Here is a 26,313-nt window from a genome sequence, read left to right on the forward strand (position 1 = left end):
CCAGCAAATCGGAACCCATTAACTGATCATAACTGAAATGGACCGCACCGGTTCAAGCCGCCACTCATCCGGTTCACCTCAAAGCAACGTTCGCAAGTTCACGGCAGATCACCACCTGAAATTCAGAGCCCAGAGAAAAGAGTCGAAATGGCGGGATTACTAGCATGGGCAGCCGACGTAGTAAAAGCCCACAAGGACGACGATGACGACGAAGACGCCATAAATTCATCCATCCCATTAGTATTCACAGAAGAGCAGCAAAAGTACGTCCGTGAACTCGACCAGAAAGCCGCCTCTCTCAGCCGTTTGATCCGAGATCTGCGTCTCAGATTGCCTCCCCCTGATATCTCCCAACGCCTCCCTCATCTCCACGCCCACTCTCTCGCCTACAGTGCTGCCCTCAGCCAACAACTCAGCTCGCACTCTTCTACTCGTGAGCAGGTTTTGCTCTTTTCCTTTCTGATTAAATTTTTTATTTTTTTATTCTTAAAGTTTGTGTTTTTAGTGTATTGTTAAATTTTGTGGTTCTTTTATCTGGGTTTTTTATTTTATTATCTGGAGATGTTGAGTTTTGGTCACTGGTATTGTGTACCAGTTCAAAGCTGGCATTTTGTTTTTTAAAAAATAGATATGTTATTTCACGTCTGTTCTTGATTCTGGTTTTGATTCTTGCTTAGAAATGTGTTTTGGTGTAATATTTTATTATAATAATGGAGCTGTATGGTCAAGATTTTGAGCTTGGTGCTGATCTTGGTTTCTCTTTAGTTCAATGTAAACCTAGATGTCTTAATATTGAACAATGTAATAATGTATTCAGATTGGATTGATAACATTCGAGTTGTGTCAGATAAGGGTTAAGGCATTTATAGTCCATTGTATGATGAAGAAATAAAATTAAAAAATGATTCTTACATTGCATTATCTGATGATTACTTGTTCTTACATATGCCTCAATGTATGGATGAGATTTGGTCTTGATAAAAGAGTAATGGCTAATAGGTAGATATTTTCCAATTTTAGCTGATTGTTGGTACTGATTCTTGTATACAGACCCAATTGAGAGAGGTGACATTGCAGGAAGAGAATGCTGCATATGAAAAGGCTATATCTAGTTGTGAAAGTAGAATACAGGAGAAAATTCAGGAAGCAGATTCACTCCGAAGGAAGTTGAAGGTCTGAGCTAAGATTCCAAACCATAGTTTTTGCTCTCATGAATTATGTATCATCATTTATGAGCTTTTTCCATTCTTTCTATACCTGTTTTTTGATAGTATTGTTTAAATATTGGTTATGAACTACATTTTACATTTTGAAGAAAACATTTTTGGGGAAATTTCCTATATTTGTTTTGATTTTGTTTACAAACTGATGTGTATGTAAAAGTAGAAGTGACAACTAAATTGCTTTCTCATGACCCTTGGAAGTTTTTGTTTTAACTTTTTTATTTTTTCAGGAAATGGATGAAATGGAAAACAATCTGGCATCTGAGCTGGACAAAGTGCAAACTGCAATGAATACCAGCAAATCAGGAAAATTTACTGAATCCATTTTGGCTGATAAAGCTGGAGTGGATACAGATGCTTTGAGGTCAGATATAGCAGAAAAATTAGAAGTCAAGAAAAAAGAATTGGTATGTTTCATCTTTCCTTTTGATTTTTTAATTTTCATTTTCCTTACTGTTATTGGGTCATTTTTGTTGTTGTGTTTGGTGCTAAAAGATTGTTTAATGCTTTCAGAATTCAATGGAAGAGAGGGTTCAGGAATTGGAGAAAAAATGGGCACAAGTTCAGAACGATGCATTGAAGCAGCCTTCCCCAGGTATCTTTCACCATTAATTTATTCTACGGCCTTTACTCCCAACTTGTGTTTTCTTGGCATGAGTTAATTATCTAGCTTAATACATATCCTGACATTGATAACCATCTCTGCTGATATGGTTCACATCTCATAATGCTATGGGAACTTTGTGTATAGAATTCCAGCTCTTGTAAAATGAAATAGAAAATGCACTTGTAACTCTGTACATCTCCATAAATATTTGGTAGTAATTGCATGTATTCATGATCTTGACAATAAGCAAATACTGTTGCACAGCTCAGCGAGAAAAGATGTTAAACAAACAGCTTCACAGCCTCATTGAGCAATTAGAAGTGAAACAGGTCAGCTTTATAAACTTCTATGTGACATTTTAAGTTTTCTTTTGACCCAATGGTTATGTTAATTATTTGCAATATTCTTTGTCAATTTCAGTATATTTATGAAAATTATAAAATATTTTGTTAGACACAAGCCGAAGGCCTTGTCGGTGAAATTCATTTGAAGGAGAAGGAATTGGAAACATTGAATGGTTTGCGGAGGAGAATTGAGGGGAGCAACGTAGAGGAAGATACTGCAAGAAACCGGCTTAGAAGAGTCACATCTGATAGGGGATCTGCTTCTACGGATTATCTTGTTGACGATTCTCAGAAGCTTCCTTATCACACTGGTGGCCGGAATGAAACCCTGTATAAGCTCATGCTACTCAGATCATCTTTTGTGCTCTACATTCTTGCTTTGCACATTGCCGTCTTCATCAAGATTTCATTTTGAATAACGTCCTGATTCTGCACAATAAAAGATAAACTACTATCTGTGTATTTGATGTGTTGTAATTTTCTTTTCCACAATTATTATTACAACACTTCATACTCTGACAAAAAGTTGATGTATATTTAAAGTAATCTGATGAATAGAAAATAAATCTTTATTAACGAAAATGATTCTTTTTGTCACATTATCTTATTCAATTTATTTTTTACTAACAGCACAATTGATGCATTTGCAAGTGCAAGGAATTGCAATTCAACCAATTAAGAAAGGTTAAATTTTCTGTCATTTTTTTCATCTTTGTACATGTAATTTCTCCAAACTGCTAGCTAGAAGCCAGCAAAAGAATCACAATTCTGCAAAGTGTGTTACAACTTTCATTCTTCTCGGTTATATATCATAAATGAGGGGGCTATGTTTTTACAGGTATCAAATACATAAACATAAATAGAAATCCCTGTAACTGTTTTACATTAGGCATTTTTTATCAGCTTCTCCACAACTGCTCTCTGTCTTTCAATCTTCAACATATAAAACAAGAACTCATTCCATGTGTCAATGGGGCCTGGCAAGCACCAGTGAACACAATCATTCACTGTCTTATTCTTATGCATGGAGTGTCCGTACTGATTAGGATGCCCATCTGGCCTTAACAACATAATTTCAGTAGTGTCAAGCAACGAAAATTTCAACCCCATATCCATCCCTTGCTTCTCTGCTGCTCTTAGTTCCTCTACTTGCGTCAAGTAAAACTCCATTGTATACCCATCTAACTCCACTTCTTGGCTTGTAAATGGCCTTGTTCTCCCACAGTTTCCTCCCTTGTCCCAATCACCATTCTCAAAATGAGACGGAGAAAATGTCCTTAAAAATGTGATACCCTTGTAGTTCTTAAGCCTCTGAAGAGTTCTAAATGCAGTTCGAAACGCCATCCTGTACGCATGGTACTTGGTTAAGGCTGTCATGTTGTTAATATTGCAGTTGTGGCAGCCAACAGGTTGACCATTTGCATAGTATACCAGAGGGCGAAAGAACCATTGTCCTGCTGAAATGATCACATAGTCGAAATTTTCAATCTGACTCACCCAGGATTCATCAGCTTCGTCTAAGTAGAGGTTCATCAGGTTGTTGCGAGAATGACCATTAGGGTCTGCATCACTTGATTTAACCAAGAAAGGAGACCATAATGTAGCTACTGTAAATTTATACTCTGTGTAATACCATCGTTTGAAATAATCGGTTTCCGATGTGTACTTATGAGAGATGTCTTCGGGATTGGCCTCCTGTAACATGTACTTGATCTTTACTTTCTAGTGATTATCATGAGAGCATGCTGAGCAAATTATCAAATTATGCAAAAGAAAGAAAATATGTGGTAATGAGGGATCAAAACACTTACACTGGCTAAGAGGCACAGCAAGGATTCCATTTGATTCCTTCCCACTGAGTCCCCGACAAATGCCAATGATTTCCCTCTAACAATCTCCAGGAACTGAACTGGATTGAACAAAGGAAGCTCACATTCATGTGGCTTCCACCTCCAGTTCATGAACTCTGTATCCGGTCTGCCAAACTTCATGCAGTTCTGCTGATCAATGATCAGACGGCAACTTTCGTTCGAGTAGTAAGGCCCTTTTGGATTCGGAACCCATTCTCCACTAAAAATGTCACAGTGCTTCTCTAATACCATGCTTCTCAATTCACCGACATTAATCCTAGCAGATGACAACGGTGACCGCCGAGTGTCCAAACAGAGAGGGATTACGGTGAGGAGACTCAAAATAATGGCGAGTAAAAGAACCATTTTCGGGGTGTTTTCAATTTGAAGTTTGGTTCGTCCATTGAGATCAGCGGCATGAGCCTTCATGGTGTAGTGCCAAGTAAGAAACTTGTGCGTTTGGAGTTAATTTATATGGCTGCAGTGGAGTTAATTTATTTGTTCTTTGAAACGTGGAGATTGTGATGCATCTTTCATTTAATTTGAAGTGAGGCATCATAATATAAGATTATGATTAAATACTTTTTTAAAGATTTCATTAGTGTTGCCCTTTATCCATCTAAAACAGAGGAAATTAATGCTATCTTTTTAGATGGGTTTGATTAAGACTAGCAAACCAAATCGTCCACCGACAATTCGTTTTATGGCGCAAGCTTTACTGTTGAGTGTTGACCAACTCACTCTTGAGGTTTTTAACTAAAGAGTGAGTATGAAAGAAACTGGACTTTTCGATTGCTTGCACGCGCGGAGGATTTTATAACTTTAATCATTGTCGAAATATTTACCGTTAAATTATTGTAAACTACTACTTTAAACAATCAAAAGGACCATGATGATGGATATTGATTGGGAGCTTGCTGTGTTAAGGATTATGTAATATACACACCCAATGGTTGGCAGCCACGTGTCCTCAGGAGAGAGAAAAAACAAAAGCATTGAAATACAAGCCATGGGAGTTGGCAGCCACTGCATGGTCCGTAACTTAGCCAACTCCTGGATATTTTTGAGTCACATCTGGTTGTTAGTCTAAAGCAATCGTGAGCTGCAAGTAAATGGGAGCTTTGGCGGCAGCTTTTACTGCTCTGGCTTGCCTTAAGAGCCAAGGAATCGATGATTGAAAATTGCAATGACTTCATCATATAATTTTGCTTTAAAATGTTGGAGGCTTGTTATCATCTTATGGTTTAATAATCATCAATATATTCTGTTTTTTGGCACATTAATTTAACGTATGGAGAGGGGAGTCTTTAATTTCCGTCTGTATGTCTCTGCTCATAAGGTGGAATTATTGATTTCTGTATAGATTAAATAATTAAATCGTAAGTTAAGGGCAACAATAAGATAAAAGATGATAATTAAAGGTTGAGACGGCGAATCTAGATGCTTCTTTGTCAATAGAGTTAGAATTTAATTCCACGGAAGTTAAAACTTTGAAATATTGTACGTATGCATGTTTTAGAATAATTCAATTTTTTTAAAAAAATACAAATAAATGTATAAAATAGAGAAGAGAGAGAGAGAGGATGTTATTTATAAAATTAATGTACGATTAAAACATTTTCAATAATTATAACGTACATTTATTTCATTTTTTAAAAAAAAAAACTAGTTAATGGATATAAAACTAAACTACAAAGCCTAATCAAGAAATTAAAATTGCTTGGACGAAGCAAAAATGTGAGTAGTTTGGCTTAAATGAAGAAGCAGGCCATTTTGGCAGTTTTGTGGTGTGGTTGCTTTTGAAAGAGAGGCCTTCCAGTTACAGCCGCCGCATACAAAACTCTCAAAGTTGCCTCTATAAAATCGTATTAACGATCATTCAAATTTGTCTCCACAATCATATTAACAATTTCCTCTGATCCTCTGGAGGGGTCAGGACCAAATTGGATTGATAAAAAAAAAAGAGAGAAAAGTTGATGTTTTCTTTAATGTCTATTATTATTATTATTTTCATAATCAAGTAGAATTCATAGGGACCTTTATTAATTAATTAATTAACCCAACAAACGAAGACACCTCTGCGGCTCTGCCTCTACTTCAAGCTACTCCACGGAAACTTCACAGCCGCCGCAACGTCAGCAAACCCTCCCTCCCTTCACCACTTGTTTGGCATCAAGCCAATGTTTCTTGCCCTCACCGCAAACAGATCCTGCCACAGCGGAAGCGGGTTCTTGGGGGTGACGTGACGTAAGCCTTCTTGTAATCGGGTTTCGCATTAAGCAATCCGCCCCATTTCTTCTTCTTGCCTCCCTTGTTGAGCGTGCGGGCTTCGTCGACTTCGAAGCCGTTTGATGGGATCGTCTTGGCTGCGATTTCTTTAATGTTTTGGAAAGTGTTGGGCATCAAGAGCTTGATTGGGAGGTTCCCAGCTGCCTGCTTCCCATTTTGTGCTTCTGTTATCTCGCTCCGTATTTCCCATTCTGTGCTTCTCCTTTCTCGCTCGGTATTTTGTGCTTCTGTTTTCTCGGGTGCGGTCCGTGCGGACCTGCGGTTGCGAAAATGTGATGAAAGTTGATTGAGGTTTCTGTGAAGTGTTTGTGCAGGGTGATGGGCTTGGGCCGGGCATTGTTCCAAGCCCACCAGTAGAATTCATAGCACTATATTAAATTTAAATTTCCACCCATATTTTAACATTAATTGATATTAAACAAATTTTGAGAGAATATGACTTTTTTTTTTTTTAATTTTTCGAATGAAAATTATGAGAGGGTATAAAAGTATAAAAGATGACTATACATCAAGATTTTAGTTGAACAAACAAACAATCAATATGACTTTTTAATTTATTAATATTTGAAAAAACTTACATAAGTTTATAGCATAGCAAAAGAAAATAACAATTTTATTGTGTTTTTGAGTTCATACATTTTGCATGTCTATTTTCACTAATAATTTTACATTCAATATATATATATACATATTGAAACTTTAACTTTGTTGAAAACTCATTTAATCAAATCTCTAAATAATTTGATCACCAGCTATACATCGTCAGTAATAAGCATGAAAATTTCGTCATATTACTCATAAAATAAATACCCACAAATTAAACAACTTTGATTTCTTATTATCTTCTTTCCTATATATATGCCAACTAAATTAAAATAAATTCAAACACAAATACACAACTACTAATTAATTCACAACAATTACAAATTAAAGAACCATACTAATAAACAGAAAAATCAAACAAAAAAAAAAACAAATTAACAAATTGATCGAACCGAATCTTGTCTATCTAAACCTCATTTTCCTATCACTTGGATAAAGCTTATCCTCATACGATCTAATCCCCTCCATCTTCAACATCTCCAGCAGGAAATCACTCCACGTATCGATGGGCCCCGGCAAGCACCAGTGCACACAGTCATTGTACAATGTGACATTTTCATGTGGCCAGTGGCCGTATCTACTAGGGTGACCATCTGGTCTCAACAACATTGCCTGTGTGGTATCAAGTAACCTAAACTTTTTGCCCCTCCTTTGCCCTTCTTTCTCAGCAGCTTTAAATTCCTCTATTTGAATCATGTAAAGCTCCAAATTGTCACCCTCCAGTGTTGTCTCATTGCTTTTGAATGGCCTTGTCCTCACACAGTTCCCACCTTGATTCCATAACCCATTTTCGAAATGCGACGGTGCAAAAGTTCTCAAAAACGTTATGCCCTTGTAATTTTCCAGGCTATATATGGCCTTAAAAGCTGTTCTAAAGGCGCTTCTATAGCCATAGAACATTTTCATGTCAGTCACATTGTCTAAGAGGCAGTACTTGCAGCCAACGATTTTGTTGTTTTCGTAATAAACCATTGGTCTAAAGAACCAATGGCCTGCTGAAATGATTAGGAAATTAAAGTCATCAATTTGGGTGGTCCATTCTTCATCAAATTCGTCCAGATAAAGATTGAACAGTCCTGTGTTGGTGGGTCCGTCTGAGTCCGCCTCTTTGGACTTCACCAAATGGGGCGTCCAAAATGTTGCAAGAGTAAAGTTGTAAGATGTGTACCTCCATCGTTTGAATCTTTCCTCTGGTGTGTATGAAACGTCAACTGGGTATTCCACCTGAAAACGCAAGTAACAAGGAGTGAGAATTTGAATCTACTATTATGGCTCGTTTTCTATCATATCTATCTATCTATTCATGTAATTACATATAAATGTTGATCAATTGCGCTCTAAAATCTTTAATGTGACTAATGATTCCTGAAGCAATATGTGGGATTAATACGACAAAGTTTTTAGGAGGGGTTAACAAATTAATTATGGAGTGGTAGAAGACAAGATCATGCATGGTTGGTAGAGTTTACAGAGACTCTGAACTGTATCAGAAGACAAATGTTTGTAGATATAAGAATCTTTGATTAATTTTAATTGAGTGGGCAACGAGGCCATGCATGTTGCTAAGCTTGGACATGATCTTGTGGGCAACCAATCAATAGAATAATTGAGACCAAATCTGATAATAGTAAGTGGCTAACTGTTATCTAACCATGCATGCTTAACTTTATATGCAAGTGGGTTGGAATGTCGAATTTAAAAAAATAAAGTGTGACATAAACGAATCTGTCGACAAGCAATGTGACATATTACAAATATTTAATTAATTCTACATCACAATTAGAGAAAGAGAGAGAGAGAGAGAGAGAGAGAGACCTTTCAACAATTTATAATTAATTTTGTTTATTATTATTTTCTGGACAGCTGGGTTGTTGAACCATATGGGATTAGGTGCTATGGCTCCTTCACAACGTTTAAAAGTTCATCAATTAGAAGCTTTTAAAAAAAATGAAAAATGAAATTATAATTTTATTTCAGTATACCTTGGTCAAAATTATACATAAAAAAATATGTGTATCTTAATTTCGACTTCTAAAGGAGAGTCTTGGGAATCAATTTTTCCTTTTTAAAAAATATAACGAATTAATGAAGGCAGAAATTGGTATTTTTCGCATTGAAATTTTTAGTAGAGGTATTTTTTAAAAAAAAAGAAAATTAAAATCAAATTAAAATGTTTAAAGATTGATAGATCGAAATAGCTAGTCGTGTTTGTGGGAATGAGTAGATGTAGCAAGTAAAGATTCCACAAACTGCCACCCCATAATTTTACCTAATCGTTCATTTAGTTGTTGGGTTAATTAGGTCAACTAACTCCCTTTTCTAATTCAAAATCATAGTACGGATCAGTTAAATTGCAGGTTATTAGATTTATAGAAAAAAAAAAAAAAATCAACAGCGACCATAGTATAAATTTTTTAAAAAGTAATGTAAATAGTGAGCGTCCGTCTAACCCAAATTTAGAAATCAGAAGCAATTTAGTGTAAAAAAAAAAAAAAAAAAATTAAAAGACATTGAGCGGTAAAATATCTCACAACTATAGCTAGGTTATGGGGGGAAAAAGAAAAGAAAGTATGTCATGCTACATATGATTATGTCGAGAAAAAATGACGTTAACACTGATTAAGATATATGCTTCTTTTTCTCACGCCAATAAAACTCAGCTCGTTATCAAGTTTAAAATGCTGATTAATATAGTTTCCACTAAAATTAAGCACCGTAAAAAATTAAGGTAAATTTTAAATTATCTTCTTATGACAGTCTTTAAATTATCTCCTTCCTTTTAAAAATATTTAAATACCTCTTTTTTTATTCAAAAGATAAGAAGAAAATGGAGGTGAGTAAAGAAAATATAGTGATAGCTCGAGATTTTTAAAAGTACAAAATAATTCGAAGATAGTAAATTAACGATGTGTAATTTAAAATTAACCCAAAACTATTTATGTAGTGTGCTATATAAGTTGCAAATGACGAAAAAACAAAGGAACAAAAAAAAAACAAAAAAACGGAAGTACCACAAAAATGGATAGAATTTAATTGGTTGATAATTAAAGAGAGAAAGAGAGAGAGCTTTACCCTAGATAGGAGGCAAATTAGCGACTGCATCTGATTTCTGGCCACAGAGTCACCAACAAAGGCCATTGATTTTCCTCTAACAATTTCAAGAAACTGAGACGGGTTAAAAATAGGCAACTCACACCCATCTGGCTTCCATCTCCATTTCATAAAATCAGTATCTGGCCTTCCATATTTCATGCAATTTTGATGCTCATGAATTGCCCAACATGTTGTGTTTGTGTAATATGGACCTTCAGGATTTGGCACCCACTCTCCTGAAAATATATCACATTTTTCTGAACCTTCGACTTCTTTTATCGAGCCTTGATCTGCGTCATTATTATTTAATGAAGAAGGCGATGATGGCTCGGGAGAAGGAGAAGAATAATATTTTGAAAAACCAAAAATAGGGTTTCCTGATAAAGGGTAGTGAAGAGAAATGATTGCAAGAATAATTAGGGTTATTGTTATAGTAAAAACTATTTTTGGGGTCCTAGGGCTTTGGCTAAAATGAAGCTCCATGGCTTGATGCTTCATCTTTGTTAGCAAGAAAGAAAATATATAAAAAGGATAAAGAGAGACACATGCAAAAGAAAGAGACCTTGTTGTTGTATATATAAAGTTCGTAAGTTCAAAGAAACAATCAAGAGGTGAAATTAATTTTTATAATATCTTTTTGGGATGGTGGGGTAATATCGTCTCTTGATGCTAATTAAACAAAAGAAAATCACGAATACTATTACTAGTACTACATTGAAAACAACAGCTAAAGAAAAAAAAAAAAAACAACTAAATAAATTAAAGGTTCTGTAGGTTTTGGTTTGTCGTGGAAGGCGGAATCTTCTTAAATTAAAATGCAATAATGGTGGTCACCCTCTCATTCATGTATATGCATGGCAAGCATTTTCTAAAAATGATTTTTGTATGTTTTCGGAAATTATTGAAGAACAATAAGTGAGGTGAGTTAATTAGATCAGTAGTAGAGTAATTGAATTAAAATGTTTGAATGCATAAGCAGTTAGTTATATTTAAAGAAGCATTTACCAAGTTGAAAGAAGCTTCTCACCTTCTATTTATAGATTGCTTGCTCAACATAGTTAGTAATTGGCTTGTGTAGGCTTTAATATTTGACGGAAGTTAGAATCTTCAATTCCAAGTAACGTTTATCAAGGGGTTTTTTTTTTTTTGTTTTGTTTTAAAATACTCATCTTTAATAATTAATCATCTATATGCTGAGATTTAATTTATATCAATTTTATTGTAACATAATAGGGATATCAGAGCCTATTTGCGTTGATTATATTTATACTTAAATATTAAATAAAATCTACTCTCATCAAATAAAAAGATATTGATTATTACGAGAATTATAAACCTCATTTATTACCAAAACTTATAAGTTAGATACAACTCATTTACATATTAACACATGTAAAAAAGTTGTGTTGAAAATGAGGAATTGTGGATGACATAAAAATTCTTAAAGTTAATTCGCAAACGATTACTTGGATATGACAATTAGGTATCAAAATCAGAGCTAGATATCAACTTTACAACTCATAAATCCTTATAGAATGCGCAATTCATTATAGCCGGCTCACTCAAATTGCGTATGGCATCTATAGATGGTCCAAAATTGTGTTAAAGTAAGCCGTTTATATTACTAGTGTTTTTTTGGAAAAAAAGAAAAAAGAAAAAAGAAAGGTCCAACAGTGTGATTAAATAGCTCTTAAGCTGTTGATTTTGATTGGAATTTCAAAATTTTTCGCTTTGTCTTTCCATGAGCTCAATGATTATTTGCTTTCCAACTCATTTCACCTTGGCATTTACTTCTTCTTAGCCTCAACTTTTTCTTCAAGCTTTTTGATAGCTAAAAAAAAAAAAAAATTGCCCGTGAATGAATAGGGTGATGTATCAGCATTTAATTTCGTTTAGCATTAATCTTTCCGTAAAAATTTTAATTTGACCGCAAGCACAATTATAAATTTGAATATCTAAATCTAAAATGATCAGTTGAATTTATTTCAAAGATTTGAAATGAAACCAAAGCAATGGACACGAAAAAATTGAAAATTCATAACCACTCATGTTAAATTACAATTATTTTTTTTAAAAAAAATGAGATTATAATAATTAAATTAGATTTACTGTCCATTCATCATGAAGGGAGAGAAAGAATCTAATTTGTCACCAAAGTAATAATCGGATAGCAATTAAATATAGGTAATTCAATGTGTCACAGTCAAAAAAATGGTCCCCAAAAATGAATTGATTATGGTACACAAATTGCCTCTACTAGAACTACAATAAATTAAGAAAGCTCCTTGTATATTCCAAACAGGCTATTATTTTCTATATAATAGCGACTGAATTGATTAATTGAATTCCCAAACAAGTAACCGACTCAAGTCCCATACCATCAACTAATTTAATCTTTTCAAGCAAAGTCCCAACATATTCAACAATTACATGTTATATAACCCTTTTCTTTTCTGTTCTTTTTGAGCTTATTATAATGAATTATGATAATCAGCAGATAATGCCATGAAAAGTGGGATCCACATCCATAATTTAGAAAGAAAATAATATTCAATTTGCTCTCATCTTCATATGTGTATTATGTCCTTTGTTGTTATTACATTACAATCATACTTTCAAAGCTGAACAAAATCGAAATCGGTTGGCTTCTCATTATCATAACCACCAATATCTTCTTTTTCTGATTTTGTTAAAGCACTAAAAAATGATACAAATCTATCAAAGGTAATATCATTTACGGTGACATTTGTGTCTTGTACGTTGCCTGTTTAATTCTCATTTCACTGTTTAGAGTGTGCCATTTCTACAATTGGAAAAGGAATTTTGGCCAACAAAATCACTCATCTTAAAAATCACACTTGCATAAAAATTAATGTCATCGAACTTAGTTTAATTAGAAAATTAATGATTCTGTGGCGGCCTTTCTTTTTAACTTTTTTCAATTTATTTTTTCAGTGTTCAAAGCAAGTACCAAAGTCTTATGCTCCTCCAGTGTGTATTATGCTATTTTTTTTTTTTTTTTTGGGTGCATGTGTGATGTGGCTATGAATTTTCTTAAAATTTTCGCCAAAAAAAATAAATAAATAAATTCTTGACTCTCCAGCCTCAAGCCTAAAAACTCTACCTATACTTTAGGCAAGAGTCCAAACCTTATTAAATGCAGTTGATAATATCTACAAAGGCCCAATAAATCATGGCCTGCGGTGCTTGGTTTACATTCAGAATCAGAAGAGTCGTGCCATGAAGGGCACGGCTGAAAGGACGGGCCTCCGTCCTCTGAAGATTCAAATTTCACCGAGCCCAGCATGGCCCGTAAACTGCCAGGGCTAAAATGGGCTAAGCCCATCAAATTGAACTTGTGCCAATTGCTGATTGTCCTCGACAACCCTAGTCACTGTGTTATCCGAGAATGCAGTCATGTCCAATGAGAAGGAATTTTTCATCATCTTTTAATTTTTTCTCTCATTCAATTGCATCCATAACTTATTCATGTCCATTAAATGATTCTGGTATAATATGGAATATTGTTAAAATAACAAAATTATCAAAAAGGAAAAGAGGGGAGGGAAAAAAAAAAAAAAGAGTGGGCGAGTTTTCATTATGAGGGGGGTTATTAGAGCTTTTCAGTTTAAATAACGAGTGGTCCTTCAATTTTATATTGATTTGACTCGAGATAATGACAAAATGGGATGGAACTTATCACTACCTTAAAATTTTTCATAACACAGCCCAAAAATTTTGGTGCAATTACAAAGGATTATTGTTAACAAAAATATAAGCATAAACCCACACCGGCCACAAAAATTCATTTTAAGTCACTTGAGAAAAAAAAAAAAAAAAAACACATCTCTGTCGTATCATGTTATTTGTCTAAAAATTTAATAAAATTTTATTATGTCAAGCATCGCCAATTGTATTTACTTTAAATATAATAATTAATAGTTTAGTGAACGACGTTAATGATATTATGATAAGCGACATTGTTATATATAGCTCTGTATGATTGCTCTATCAAATAAAATTATTTAGCGAATCATTTCAATATAATGTTACAATAAATCAATTACGAAAAATTTTCCCAGGGACTAAATTTTCTCAAAATATATATTAAAAAAGGGGGGCTTCTCTCTCTCATAAAAGAATTGCGTGGTTTGCCTTTCCGAACTTTCACTTAAAATGCTTTTATTCTGTGACAACCAACCGTTATAATTCATTCATTTTCTCTTGTTCACTTGTTCTTCTCAAACTCTCTGCTACTCGTTCTCTGCCCAAGTAACTCCTCTCTCTTTCTCAACTATATAAACCCCCATAACTTTCAACACTTTCATTGAAGTTTGATTGATTATTGCTAAGTTGATTTACTCATCTGGGTTCTTGTTTATTTGTTCAACAGGCTTGTTACTTAGCAGTTGAATATCTACCTGGCGAGATAGCAATGGTGATGATGGGATTGGAAAGGTTGGTAGTGAGCTTGAAGTCTAAAATAAGGTCACTGAAGATGAAGAAACCCTACGACAAGATTGAAAAGAGTGAGAGCATGAGAGTTGAAATAAGAAGCAGGAAAGCTCGGAAGCTTATTGAAAAGACCATGAAGATTGCGGACTCTCCCAAGACCAAAACTTTTGCTTTCTGACATGTATACATTTACTTTTATACAATATATACATGAGTCTCTCAATATCAAATGATTTAAGAGACTATGAACAGAGCTACAACTTACCCTCTGCTTGCTGTTGATGTTATGGGGGAGAAAAAAAGATAAGGGTGTTTGTATTTACTTGTGTCCTTACTCTCTCTTTTTTTCCCCCCTTTTTTTTAATATTATATATCTAAGTTTCCATATCAACAACATATGGTCATCATGCTTCCTGGATTTAACCTTGCTTTATTATTCCTAGTTGGAATTTTGATTCTTAATTTCTCAACTCGAGAATTGTTAACATTTGATTACGTGATGATTCTAAATCTCACATAAGCTGCAAAAATATTAATTTAAATGAGTATTCATGAGTTCACGAACATATTTAACATTTATCTTACAATTAATTTTTGAGAGTGAGTTTTGCATGTGATTTTCTGTTCGTAAAAGATTATTTTATTATCAATTTGCTTAATTTTTTTTCTTTTCTTTTGTTAACTAATTAACATCCTCTACTAGTTTGTTATCTCCTAGTCTCTCATGGTTTTTCAGAGATAGAGAAAAAGGCTAGTTTAATTGTAAAAAAGAATGAAAAAACTAATTAATACTAAAATTCAAAACTTGATCTTGATCGATCATTAAACTAAGTATAGGTTAAAAGAAGGGAATATATATATATATATATATATTAGAAGAAGATCCTTGTCCGCAAGAGAAAGAGAAGGAGAATAGTCATAATAATAAGTGAGTAATTGTGGAGAATGAGAAAGTAATAGTTCCCATTTTTTTCTTTCTATTTTATGGTACTTTGGACCGTTAGTTTTTATTAGTGGTTATATTATTAGACACGAGTTGGCAAGCGATTGAACTATAAATGCTTACAAAATTGACTTGTCAATTATTCTTATCCGAATTTAAAGGCATAATCCAACGATTTAAGGTGCTTTATTGAGTAACGCATGCTTATTACCTCACAGATTTGAAACTTAAAACTTTGATACTATAGGAGGTAATAATAAACGTCCGTAGTCCCAGCCATTTTCATATTTCCTCAATACTATTTTTCTATCTTACTAGTTAACTTTGAAAAAGGAAAAAAAAAAAAAAACGTAAGTCATTTGCTAATCAATAGACATATCATGCGAACAATAAGATCATGATCTACTGTGATAAGTGCCATGAGGTTATCAAAATCAACTGTTCCATTACTTGAAAATGAAAGAATTATTTAATAAATCAAAGCAGGATAAATCCTTTGTTTAAGTGATCTTTCATGTCAGCAGTTAGCTGGAAGTGATGAATGCTGAAATAAATCCAACTAGCAAAAGGAATGGCTGGATTACGTATTCCTTCAAATTAAAGTTAAAATGATAGATGAGAGAGGCAGAGAAGGGAAGGCAAAAGAAGAAGAAAAGGTTGGTCATAATGTGGGCAGTTGTTTGTCTTTGCCTTCACATGAAAATGAAGCTTCGGTGGGCAACGTCACAGCTCAGCTTTTATATGAATGAGAAAAGACTTCCACCAAGTGTTCTGTGGCATGCAAAGAATATGCCAAAAGGGTTAAAACGACAAATATGCTTTTGAGAAACAATCTACTCAAGCTCCTCGTCATTCGAATCTTTCAAGTTTTATCCAGCTAGGCCTGAGATTAAATTAAACCTTTTAAAAAAAGTCCACGTTAGAAGGGGCTTCCTAAAGTCTACCCGATGGTAGAATCTTTTTATTTGACCAAAAGAGTTTCCGCTTTTGAGTCCCCAGATTAGCCTTAATTTGTTTCATCTCAGTTTCAAAGTGATAGCGCTCAAGAGACCCGACCCATTGGGTTTGGATCTTGATGAAGCACTTTTGTATCAAGTCATCCAAACTGAGATTTAACACAATGTAAAATTTAAAAATCCTACACTAATCTGAAATCTTGAGCCAATTACCACTAATTGAGGGTTCTGATCCTAGGTACAAACTAGCAGGGTATATAAAAAGTATATGTATATATGTATGTATGCATGCATGTGTGTGTGTATGTATATATATAGAGGGTTGTTACAGAGTCATAGAAATTATCAAAGTTACATTGTTATTTGCTTGTACATATCAATTGGTGTAAAAATAGTGCTTGGTAAAATATCTTGTGAACAGGGAATCTAGTAACAGCTTCAGAACTGGTAATGCCAATTGCCAATTGTTTTTTTTATCGATATTGTTTATAGATCGAGAATGGGCCAAGAGTACAAAATATAAGCTAAAATCTTCCCAGTGATCTGTGCTGCATTAAAAGAATTTGCTCAATGTGGAATTGATAGATGAATACCTAAAAGTTGCTGCGATTGTAAAGCATTTGGAGATCCTTGCAGTGAATGCATGTCCATGGATCCAAAGGAGGGTCCATACAGTAGCAATGGATGCATCTACTCTGGCAGAGATGGCATCTGATGAGAAGATCTTGTGGTTCCTGAGAACGGCATTCGATACATGCTTCAAGTAATGACAGCTTCAAGAAGGAGAAGAGTTAGCCCCAAGATCAACCTCAACCTTACATTGAAATTTAATCGCATTGGAGAACGATATATGCTAGTATAAGCAGAAATTTTACCTGAACACTGGCACTATCTCCATCTGGAAGAATGAAAACATCCCTTGTTGACCAGGCACATGGAATTGTTTGCGAGTAGATTTTTTGGTCAGAAGTGGCTGCATCCTCCACCTTTGTAATGCTCATAAAACTGGCTTTACACAGAGGACAAGTGGAGATCTTTCTCACTGAAGCCTGCATACATCATCACAAGAAACGGTAAAAGTTGCAATAATTTCAGGAGCATATGGTAGAACAGATAAAGAATAAATAATCTTAGTCACCAAATGCCATTTAAAATTACATACTTGGAAACTTCTATGTGTAACTGCATTTAAAAAAATAGTGGCAAACGCAAAGGCCAAATCAGGGGGAAAGTTTTCAAAATCAGGGGTAAGGAGCCAAGTTAAACTGGTTTCCATAGTAGATAATAAATTTTATGCAAGAAGTGAAATTTATAAAGCCCAACAAATAGAGAGATTTGCAGGCTTTAAAACATCATTGTTCAAAACTCGAAAAACCAGAGGATACCATAAAGGCCAATCCCAAGTATGTTAAAGTATAACGTACAAGAGATAACATATACATATTAAGAAATGAAGAAACAAACTAAGGCACGTGCACATATTAAACATGAAATTTAAATAATTTGAAAAGAGATGCATAACTAGAAAAAGATGAGAATGTATACCATATGATCAGCCCAGTTTTGGATGCATGAATAACAAAATCGATGTCCGCATGCCAAAACCCCTCTGGTTGAACTAAATTCTGTCCAACATATTACACATGATAATTCCCCTGAAGCAGATGATTGGTTAACGTGTTCAATTCGTTCAGTATTTTTTACCATTCCATTTGAGTTCTCAATACCAGAGCAACCATCTTGTGACTCTCTTTGCAGCAGAGCTGGAAAATCTCTTTCTTCTATTTCTTTAATATCTTCAGAGCCTTCATTTATTCCCCCATCTTTATGGAACCCATCATCAGATGTTTCTGCAATTCTGATAACTGGGGCCCTGTCTTGGTCAGAATCCAAGAGCATAGACTCCAAACCATTTCTACCAATACACTTCGCAAGTCTCCGTCCCTTAGTAGAAGGTTTAGCAGAAGAGCTGCTGCCGATGCCCTTGGAAATCTTGGTCTTTTCTCTGAGTGACTGCAAAGAAGAATGAGTACTTGACTCTTCATGCTTTGAAATTTTCCTTTTCCCTCTCACAGAATGGATAGAAGAATCTGAACTTGACTCTTCATACTTCTCAAGCAAAAAGACATATTCATGGTAACATATTCATAACTTCAGATGAGCAAACAAATCAAAAAATTAAACATCCAAGATAGATTTAATTATGAACAGAAGCTAGAGCATAATCTAGACTAGTAAATTCAATCCTGAAATTTCAGAAAAACTAGAGCATGATCATATCAGTTGTGCCAAGTTTGTTGTAGAATTGTATTCATACCTCCATCCTAATTAATCCAGACAAAGGAGGATCCTGAAAACAATTTCTGGCACTAGACCTCTGTTCCTGCTTTGAAGCCCTTTTAAATGATTTTGACTTGCATTTATGAGAAGTATTCTCGCTTTTTCCAAACTTAGGTAACAGGTTCTGTCATAAAAATAACAGAAAAAGAAAGATAGACATTGAGTTTCAGATCATCAAATGTTAAACACACACTATTGAACGAAACCGTAATACAGGTTTTGGATCTCCTAATAAGGCACCTAAGGTTCAAATTCTGAGTTATTAAATAAATTCAGAAAGTAATCAGAAACGTAAATTCCTATAAACCATAGAAACATAAAAGCTTAAGATGCATTCAGTAAGATTGTTAAAATAACACTGCTAAACTTATAAATTCAGCACAAAATCATGAAATCTTTTTTAGTTTACAGACAAAGATGGTGCCTATGTGATCATTTGATTGCCTTGTTAATAACAATTTACTGCATTAGATTATTCAATCTAATGGTTGTTTCTACTGAGCACACAACAACACCTAAAATTAATTTTTTAATGCCATTACCATCAGCTGAATTCCATTTAATCATCCCAATGCCATGACATCGTTGAAAGTTCTTGCCTACTATAGCTAGAAGATGCATCATTTATGTTTTCATATTACACATACACAGAGCAGAAGGAAGGAGTTTATTTGTATAAATAGTCACCTCGTTCAACAAAAAGGAACCCTTCCAACCAGCCAGCTCGGAAACTTCAAATCTCATATCAGTTTCTTCGTTCTTAGAGTTGTCATCAAGGTTGGACCTGTCAGAATTCATATTGAAGAGTGGGACTTCCAGCAACAGAGGCCCTATCTCTTGTCCACTGCACATAATCAATGCATACGTGTTTAATGTGCATCAAAATTTACACAATTCAGTCGAAATCAGAGCACTAATGTTACCTTTGCAACATATAAGGGCGCTCAGGAAGACGTCTGTGTTGCTTTATGCAATCTTCCACCCACTGATGATTAACTATAATCGTTCTAAACTTCTTAGCAAGACTGTGCTTCTCTCCTTCAAACTTCCAACACACCTAATCACCCAACCCATAACCATCCGTAATCATAATCTCTATAAAGCCTAAAAGCAATTTCACAAAAAGCACTTCAAGCACTAAATCTTTAAAAAGCGCTTCTCAAATAGAAACTGCTTTAATACTCCCACAAAAAAAAGCATAATATATGAGGTTGCTAAGTGTGTTGTTGATAATGTACTTTCTAATACGTTAAAAATACAACTAAAGATAAAATGCAAATAATCCATAGGTTAGATTGAAAGCTTACTAAGTGTGTTGTTGATTTTGACATCGTACCGACGTAACTAGCTCCGGAATAAGATATGAGCTTGATGAGATTGAAGCGCTCCGTTCCATGGTAACCGCTCACTGTCGCCACCACCGATTCCATGCCTTCGATGGATCGATCTATAAAACAATCAATAATATTTTTTTTTTAAATCAGAATTGAAATAATTCTTAGCTTCAAATTGCTTAAATAAATCAGAGAGATAAGATCTACTGTCGGATTGATCGATTTGAGAGGAGAGAGATTCAGCTTCCATTGGAGAACGAAATGCCGGGAACTTGAAAGGTTTTGAATCCTTTTCGAGAAAAAAATGAGCGCCACGGTTTATTATTTTAAATCGGACCGGACTGAAGAGGCTACCGGTTCATTTTTTTCCTCTCTCTTTTTTGCCTTTTTGAATATGTAAAATACTACATTAATGTTGTGTTTACTTGCTGGAGTGGGAGCGTTGATTGGGAGTCTCACTCCGTGGGCCCCACTCATTTTTGGAGTGGAGAGTGGGAGTGGGACTCCCATTGGGGGAGGTGGGAGTGGAAATCCACTCCCACCTCTTCCATTTCTACCCTTTTTTTATTTTATGTTATATAATTAATAAAATAAAATAAATAATATTATATTTATTTAAATAATAATATTATATTTAACTAAATAATAATTTACATTGATTTTAAGTTAAAATTATTTTAAAATAATATTATTATATTAATAGAGAATTAATAAATATAATATTATTATATTTATTTTAAAAATAATAGTACTATATTTATTTAATAATAATAATAAATACTTTATTCTAAGAAAATATTAATTTTGTACTAAATAATATTATATTATTATTTTATATAATAATAAATTTAATATAATTATATTAAATAAAATAAAATAACATTTCATTTTATATTAAAATTACAATTAATAATTTATTGTTCATAATTAAGAATATTAATAATTATAATAAATTTACAAATATAATAAAATAAATATTATTCATTAAATATATTTTTTATTAGTTTTGTAATTAAAAATTATAATTCTTTAAATAAGGATAAAATTGTAATTTGAAACTATTTACTCCAATCCAAGACAAAGTAAACACATAAATTGGATTCTGATCTCCATTCCATACTTCCATTCCAGTGTAAGTAAACAACTTACTCTCACTTCCACTCCACACTCCTAATCCTAATATTCTCACTCCTCAGGATTCCCAATCCAATCCAAAAAGTAAACGCTACCTAAGTCATTAATGATAACAACAAAAAGGAGGTTATGTAAAATACTATTTTTTTCTCTCTTTTTGTCCTGTTAATCAAGTGATTTTTAACATTGTTGGTCCTCCCAAGTGTAAATAATATACTAAATGGTAATCTATATATTTTTAAAATATAATATACACAACCAAAAATTTCAAATAAACTTTCACGATAATGATCTAAGTATTTTTAAAAAAGTTAAAGTTAATTAACAAGTTTTTAAAATTAATTGTATTTTTATAAATTTATCATTTAGCAACAAAAAAAATAAAATTGAACTTGTATATTCTATATAAATTTTATCCAATTACCACATTGAACATAATTTGTCTATTGTCAACTATTTTTCAACTTAATAGTTAACACATTCTTATCTTATTCTTACGATGTTGTGTGAGAATAAAATTTATCATAATTTAAGGGTCTGATTAAGGTGCTGTAGCTTTTATCGTTGTAATATAAAGTATAAATTGTATTGTATACAAAGAAAACATAACATGTCGGAAACTGAGAACTGTATTGCATCGTCCTAAGCTTTGGACGATAAATGGATCCAAAATAAGCTGCTTGGGAGTTTTTGAATAACTTCCATTTTTTTTCACAGCACTTATTACATAAAAGATCGTACTATAAGTAAAATAAGAACCAGCTTATCATCGAATTTGGTTTTCAAGATGTAAATCAAGTATTACAGCAATTAACCAACCACGTTCTCCCATTTTATGTGCATTCATTCCTAGATCAAAGTACATCCTCTGACATGATAGCTACAATTACTGACAGCCGATAAGTTTCTCTTCAATCATTTAAGCAAAATAGAAGCACCAAATGATTGCCAAAAAGGACTGGTGAGTGAAATATGAGGTATCAGTATACTGTTAAAAAAAAGATGGGGGCAGCAGTCAGCTTCATTTAAATGCTTCTCAAATGTGGGGATATTACTCTCTGCAAGGGCTGGATAAGAAAATAGATGAACCAGCAAAAGGGAAAATAGCTTCTGATTCCATACTTGCTCTTTGGGAAGATGTTGCATAATATCTGTTTTGCTGAGATGTCTAAAGAAAATCATCTTCGAGCAGGGTTCCCACCACGAGGTTGCCCGCTTCCAGATCGAGCAGGTGGTGTTGCAGATCCATAAGGCACATTGTTCAGAGGTGGCGGTACTTGTCCATGTGGGGCAGCACCTCTGGGTGCTCCATCAAAACCGGTTCCTCTTGATGGATCATAACTAGGTGCTCTGCGCATATCATACCCTTGCCCTCTTTGTACATCATATCCAGGTCCTCTTTGCGGAATGTAACTGGGTGCTCTTTGTGCTTCATAGACAGGCCCTCTCTGTACATCATAGCCAGGAACTCGCTGTGTCTCATAACCTGGACCTCTCTGCATGTCATAACTAGGCCCTCTCTGCATGTCATAACCGAGCCCTCTCTGTGGATCATAACTGGGTCCCCTGTGTATATCATAGTTAGGCCCTCTTTGTGCATCATATTTAGAACCTTTCTGTGCATCATAACCAGGTCCTTTTGTTGGATCATAGCCGGGTCCTTTGGCTGGATCATAACTGGGTCCTTTGGTTGGATCATAACTGGGTGCTTTGGATGCATCATAACCAGGTCCTTTGGATGCCTCATAACCAGGTCCTCTTGGTATGTCATAAGCAGCCCTCATAGGAGTTCCTGATTGAGTTGCCGCATAAGCACTGGTACTTGTATTAGGCCCAGCACCAACAACACCAGCAGTAGTAGCTGAAGGTGGAGGCCCATGCCCCTATGACAAAATTTCAAAGAGTGGCATCAGTCTTCGCAGCAGTTAAAAAAAAAAAAAAGAGCAATAGAATTTTCTTCTTCCAGTCTAGTACTGAAACATCACTCCTAGAACCATGCTTCAACGGGACCATCCTCTGAATAAGTTGAAAAGCAAGGTTAACCTATGTGATGAACAGATTTAGTTTGTCCCCTTAACAAACTTGTGACTGCCATTTTCTTTCCCCTAGAAAAAATTTATTTCACCATCCACATTATTCTTGTGACAATCAAACACCCATAATTGGTTTTACTAAAATGACTGTGATGGATAACCATCTGATCAAGGAAATCAAGTTTCTGATAGAAAATACATACACAAGGAAACCAAACAAGGGATGGCAAGATATATAGATATTAGCAAATAACATGGTCATCATTCTAAAAAGCACAACTTTGCAATGCAGATTTTGTCCAAGATTAACAACCATGAATGATGATAAAGCAACAGTTTACATAAAACCAAATCGAGGAAGACAACAGACCTGGGGAACACCATAACCATCTTCATAAGCATTTTGTCCCACAGGACGTCCAGAAGTCTCATTCTCACTGTTTCCAGTTGCACCACCATAAGATCCATCTGCTTATGTTTGCAAATGTGATACATTAGTAATATACAAAAATGAAAAAAGGAGCTCCAAAAGGGAAGGAGAAAAGAAATGGTAAGAATACCAGCCCTTCTGTCTACATTAGGAGCATTCATCAACTCAGCCCGTAGCTTTTCCACCTCTGTTGCCATGGTAATATAGTTCTTCTCCATCACCTGAAGTGATTCAAGATGGTCATTGTAAAATTTCTTCTCATATTCGTAAGTACCCCTGCACAAATGGAAGGTTATGGCATTTTTGGACCAAATTTTGAGGAAAATAGCGCAATAGCAATGTTGGAAAGCAAGATGAAGAAAATAATATTGTGGACTAGAACTTTCACAGATCCAGGGATGTCCAAAATGTAATGCCTTGGAGTAAACTTGTCTGAAGAGGAAGTCCAGGGTACACGTGAAAATAAGTGTACATCTTATTTCCAGTTTGTGAGCTCCAACTTTAGGCATTGTCTAAGATGCTACAAGAAATAGATAAATAATGTCTGAACAATGAACATTTTGTCAATTCTACATGCTCAAGCAACAAGCATTAGCATTCACATTCACTAAACCAGATTTGTCAAGTCAATTTTTCTTTAAGTTGTTATTATGACAATATAAGAAGCTCAAAATTACACCTGCAGTGATGATATTCTTGTCTGAGGCTCTCGAGTTCTGACAGCAAAGCTGGTATCTGCTGCACGTCTGTGTGGGCCCTCTGAAGATCCTGGGTCAGTTGATGTACTTTGGCAATAAGTTCCTCCCTCGCTACAACCAAGTTCTGAGCTTCTGTCTTTGATTTCTGAAACTCTAGCTTAACGGGCTCTGCAGTTTTTAGTTCGGCTTCCATCTTGGCAATCTTTTCGGTAAGGTTCCTCATTTGTAGCTCTCTCTCAGACTTCATACCTCCTATCTGACCATGCAATATCTGCAACTCATGCTGTGCAGCAGCAAGTTCTTGTCTCAATGTTCCATGGGTAGCAGCAAGCCTCTGATTCTCTGTTGCAAGCTTCTGCATCTCCACATGCTGCGAGGCAATCTTTTGTTCCATAACTTCAGGAGGAGGCATCATATCGAAAGGAGGAAAGGCACCTGGCATTGGGGGGCGCATACCAGAGACAAATGGATCAGGATGCATCATGCCAGGGCCTGGAGGAGGACGCCTTAGATGAGGAGGTGGAATTCGACCCTTGCTTCCCATCTCAATCACTCAGTTATGACCTGATACAAGAAATACCAACAATAAGCAAGCTGGTTCTAGCAGGGAAAATGAGAAATGTAATTATGAAAGCACTTGGTAAGTTCCAAAACTAGAAGCGGTACAGTGACAAATCATACTCAACTACAGCAATAAAAAGATTGAAATTAAGATAAAATAAGAATGCAAAGTGCACATTTTTCCTAATTACAAAATCTTCTCGTCAGCGTACAAATTATGTGAAGCACTCGAAAGCATATCAGTCAAGAGTTTGCAATTATCACACAGATTATGGGAAGTATTCACATATTCAAAGACTGATTAGGGAGGAATTCATATAGTTAAACAATTGAAATTAACCCATTTTCCACTTTCTAACAAATTGTAGTAAAATTCAGTAAGATATCAAAATCAAGAAACGTCAATGACAATGCTGAAGTCAAATTCAAAACCCGAATAACTCCTGCATGTTACCATCACCTTACAGCAGGCAAGAAATGAAAGCTGTCTCCACAGCGATAGAAGTTACCAAATAACATTATAATCACTAAAAATTTCTTCTTCTTCTTCTTCTTCTTCTATTAATTAAGGTTTCAAATGCTTCACTAAACCCCAAGAATTCAAATAGAAACTTAAGAAAAATAAAAAAGACAAAAAAAAATTAAATAACAATCATATGGTGGACTGCCAATTTACAAATGAAGATTTTGGAAGAAAACTGCTTGTAAAAAACTTTGAAATAACCCTAATTAAAGGATTTTATCTTTTCTTTAAAAAAAAAAAAAACCGCTGACAAGAGACGACGTAGTTTCTTCTTACTAGAATAGAGATAGATGGCAGTAGCAAATCGTCAGTGAATGATGGAATAGCAGAGGCTTTAGCTGGCGAAACAGAGCCAAAGGCAGAGAAAGAGTATGCGAGCTCAATGTTCGTATCGTTGCCCCAAAAAAAAAAAAAAAAAAAAAAAAAGGAATAACACTGTATACTAAAAATGAAAATAATGTCTTCTTCTGCGTAGGAAATCGTAAGTTCATTAAAACGACGTCGTGTAAACTGACCCGGCCTTCACGGCCCTTAAATCTTATTAGACTTTTTAATTTTTTTGGGTGGATAATTTAATTTAATAGCATATATTTTGAAGATTAAAGTGTAAAACTTGCTTTTTATATTTATATTAGGAAATGGAACCGCACTTCGTGCGGCTTTTAAAAAAAAATTAGTATTATTTTTTTTATTACTTTACATTTGATGAAACTAATAAAAAATATGAATTATTTTTTTAAAAAGATGACGTAACCTTATAAAACTAATGTTATTTATGAAAGTTAATTATTTTTTGTTAGCATTAAAAATATATATTAATGTGTATAGTTAAGTGTACACAACCTTTTCATCAATAAAAATTATGTTCACACTAATCAACTTTCTATTTTTCTTGGT

The 26,313-nt window shown here is 34.4% G+C and overlaps 5 protein-coding genes and 1 long non-coding RNA gene across 10 annotated transcripts; 2 read left to right on the forward strand and 4 right to left on the reverse strand.

Annotated features, from left to right (window-relative positions):
* The first annotated feature begins 89 nt into the window (after positions 1-89).
* Positions 90-2,771, forward strand: LOC102628255 (uncharacterized). Its single transcript, XM_006482251.4, has 6 exons — positions 90-441; positions 1,051-1,173; positions 1,454-1,630; positions 1,737-1,818; positions 2,095-2,159; positions 2,284-2,771. The coding sequence occupies exons 1-6, from the start codon at positions 148-150 to the stop codon at positions 2,587-2,589; spliced, it is 1,047 nt and encodes a 348-aa protein (XP_006482314.1). The 5' UTR covers positions 90-147; the 3' UTR covers positions 2,590-2,771.
* A 78-nt stretch (positions 2,772-2,849) lies between these two features.
* LOC102628551 (protein trichome birefringence-like 19) lies at positions 2,850-4,587 on the reverse strand. The gene is made up of 2 exons (XM_006482252.4): positions 3,986-4,587; positions 2,850-3,869 (listed from the first exon to the last, which is right to left on the reverse strand). Exons 1-2 carry the CDS (start codon positions 4,451-4,453, stop codon positions 3,060-3,062), a joined length of 1,278 nt encoding a protein of 425 aa, XP_006482315.1. The 5' UTR covers positions 4,454-4,587; the 3' UTR covers positions 2,850-3,059.
* Positions 4,588-7,130: 2,543 nt separating this feature from the next.
* Positions 7,131-10,622, reverse strand: LOC102628848 (protein trichome birefringence-like 19). The gene is made up of 2 exons (XM_006482253.4): positions 9,989-10,622; positions 7,131-8,140 (listed from the first exon to the last, which is right to left on the reverse strand). The coding sequence occupies exons 1-2, from the start codon at positions 10,505-10,507 to the stop codon at positions 7,319-7,321; spliced, it is 1,341 nt and encodes a 446-aa protein (XP_006482316.1). The 5' UTR covers positions 10,508-10,622; the 3' UTR covers positions 7,131-7,318.
* A 3,424-nt stretch (positions 10,623-14,046) lies between these two features.
* On the forward strand, positions 14,047-14,786 carry LOC102629107 (uncharacterized). Its single transcript, XR_371081.4, has 2 exons — positions 14,047-14,281; positions 14,403-14,786. It is a non-coding gene; the product is annotated as an uncharacterized LOC102629107 (long non-coding RNA).
* Positions 14,787-16,632: 1,846 nt separating this feature from the next.
* LOC102631384 (BRCT domain-containing protein At4g02110) lies at positions 16,633-20,410 on the reverse strand. Of its 4 annotated transcripts, none has more exons than XM_025099588.2 (8): positions 20,245-20,410; positions 20,011-20,150; positions 19,627-19,760; positions 19,391-19,547; positions 18,681-18,827; positions 17,909-18,376; positions 17,239-17,412; positions 16,633-17,136 (listed from the first exon to the last, which is right to left on the reverse strand). In XM_025099588.2, the coding sequence occupies exons 1-8, from the start codon at positions 20,285-20,287 to the stop codon at positions 16,957-16,959; spliced, it is 1,443 nt and encodes a 480-aa protein (XP_024955356.1). In that variant the 5' UTR covers positions 20,288-20,410; the 3' UTR covers positions 16,633-16,956. The 4 variants fall into 4 exon arrangements, with proteins under 4 accessions (XP_024955356.1, XP_024955357.1, XP_006482402.1 ...); XM_006482339.4 differs by having other exon boundaries at positions 16,634-17,136; positions 17,909-18,472; XM_025099589.2 differs by lacking the exon at positions 19,627-19,760 and having other exon boundaries at positions 17,909-18,472; positions 20,245-20,391.
* Positions 20,411-21,914: 1,504 nt separating this feature from the next.
* Positions 21,915-25,850, reverse strand: LOC102629309 (protein FLX-like 2). 2 transcript variants are annotated; one of them, XM_006482254.4, is made up of 5 exons: positions 25,693-25,850; positions 24,314-24,896; positions 23,765-23,910; positions 23,575-23,672; positions 21,915-23,054 (listed from the first exon to the last, which is right to left on the reverse strand). In XM_006482254.4, the coding sequence occupies exons 2-5, from the start codon at positions 24,874-24,876 to the stop codon at positions 22,350-22,352; spliced, it is 1,512 nt and encodes a 503-aa protein (XP_006482317.1). In that variant the 5' UTR covers positions 24,877-24,896; positions 25,693-25,850; the 3' UTR covers positions 21,915-22,349. The 2 variants fall into 2 exon arrangements, with proteins under 2 accessions (XP_006482317.1, XP_015387050.1); XM_015531564.3 differs by having other exon boundaries at positions 23,575-23,675.
* Positions 25,851-26,313: the final 463 nt, after the last annotated feature.

Source organism: Citrus sinensis, chromosome 6 (genome assembly GCF_022201045.2).
Source record: "Citrus sinensis cultivar Valencia sweet orange chromosome 6, DVS_A1.0, whole genome shotgun sequence".
Classification (NCBI taxonomy): domain Eukaryota; kingdom Viridiplantae; phylum Streptophyta; class Magnoliopsida; order Sapindales; family Rutaceae; genus Citrus; species Citrus sinensis.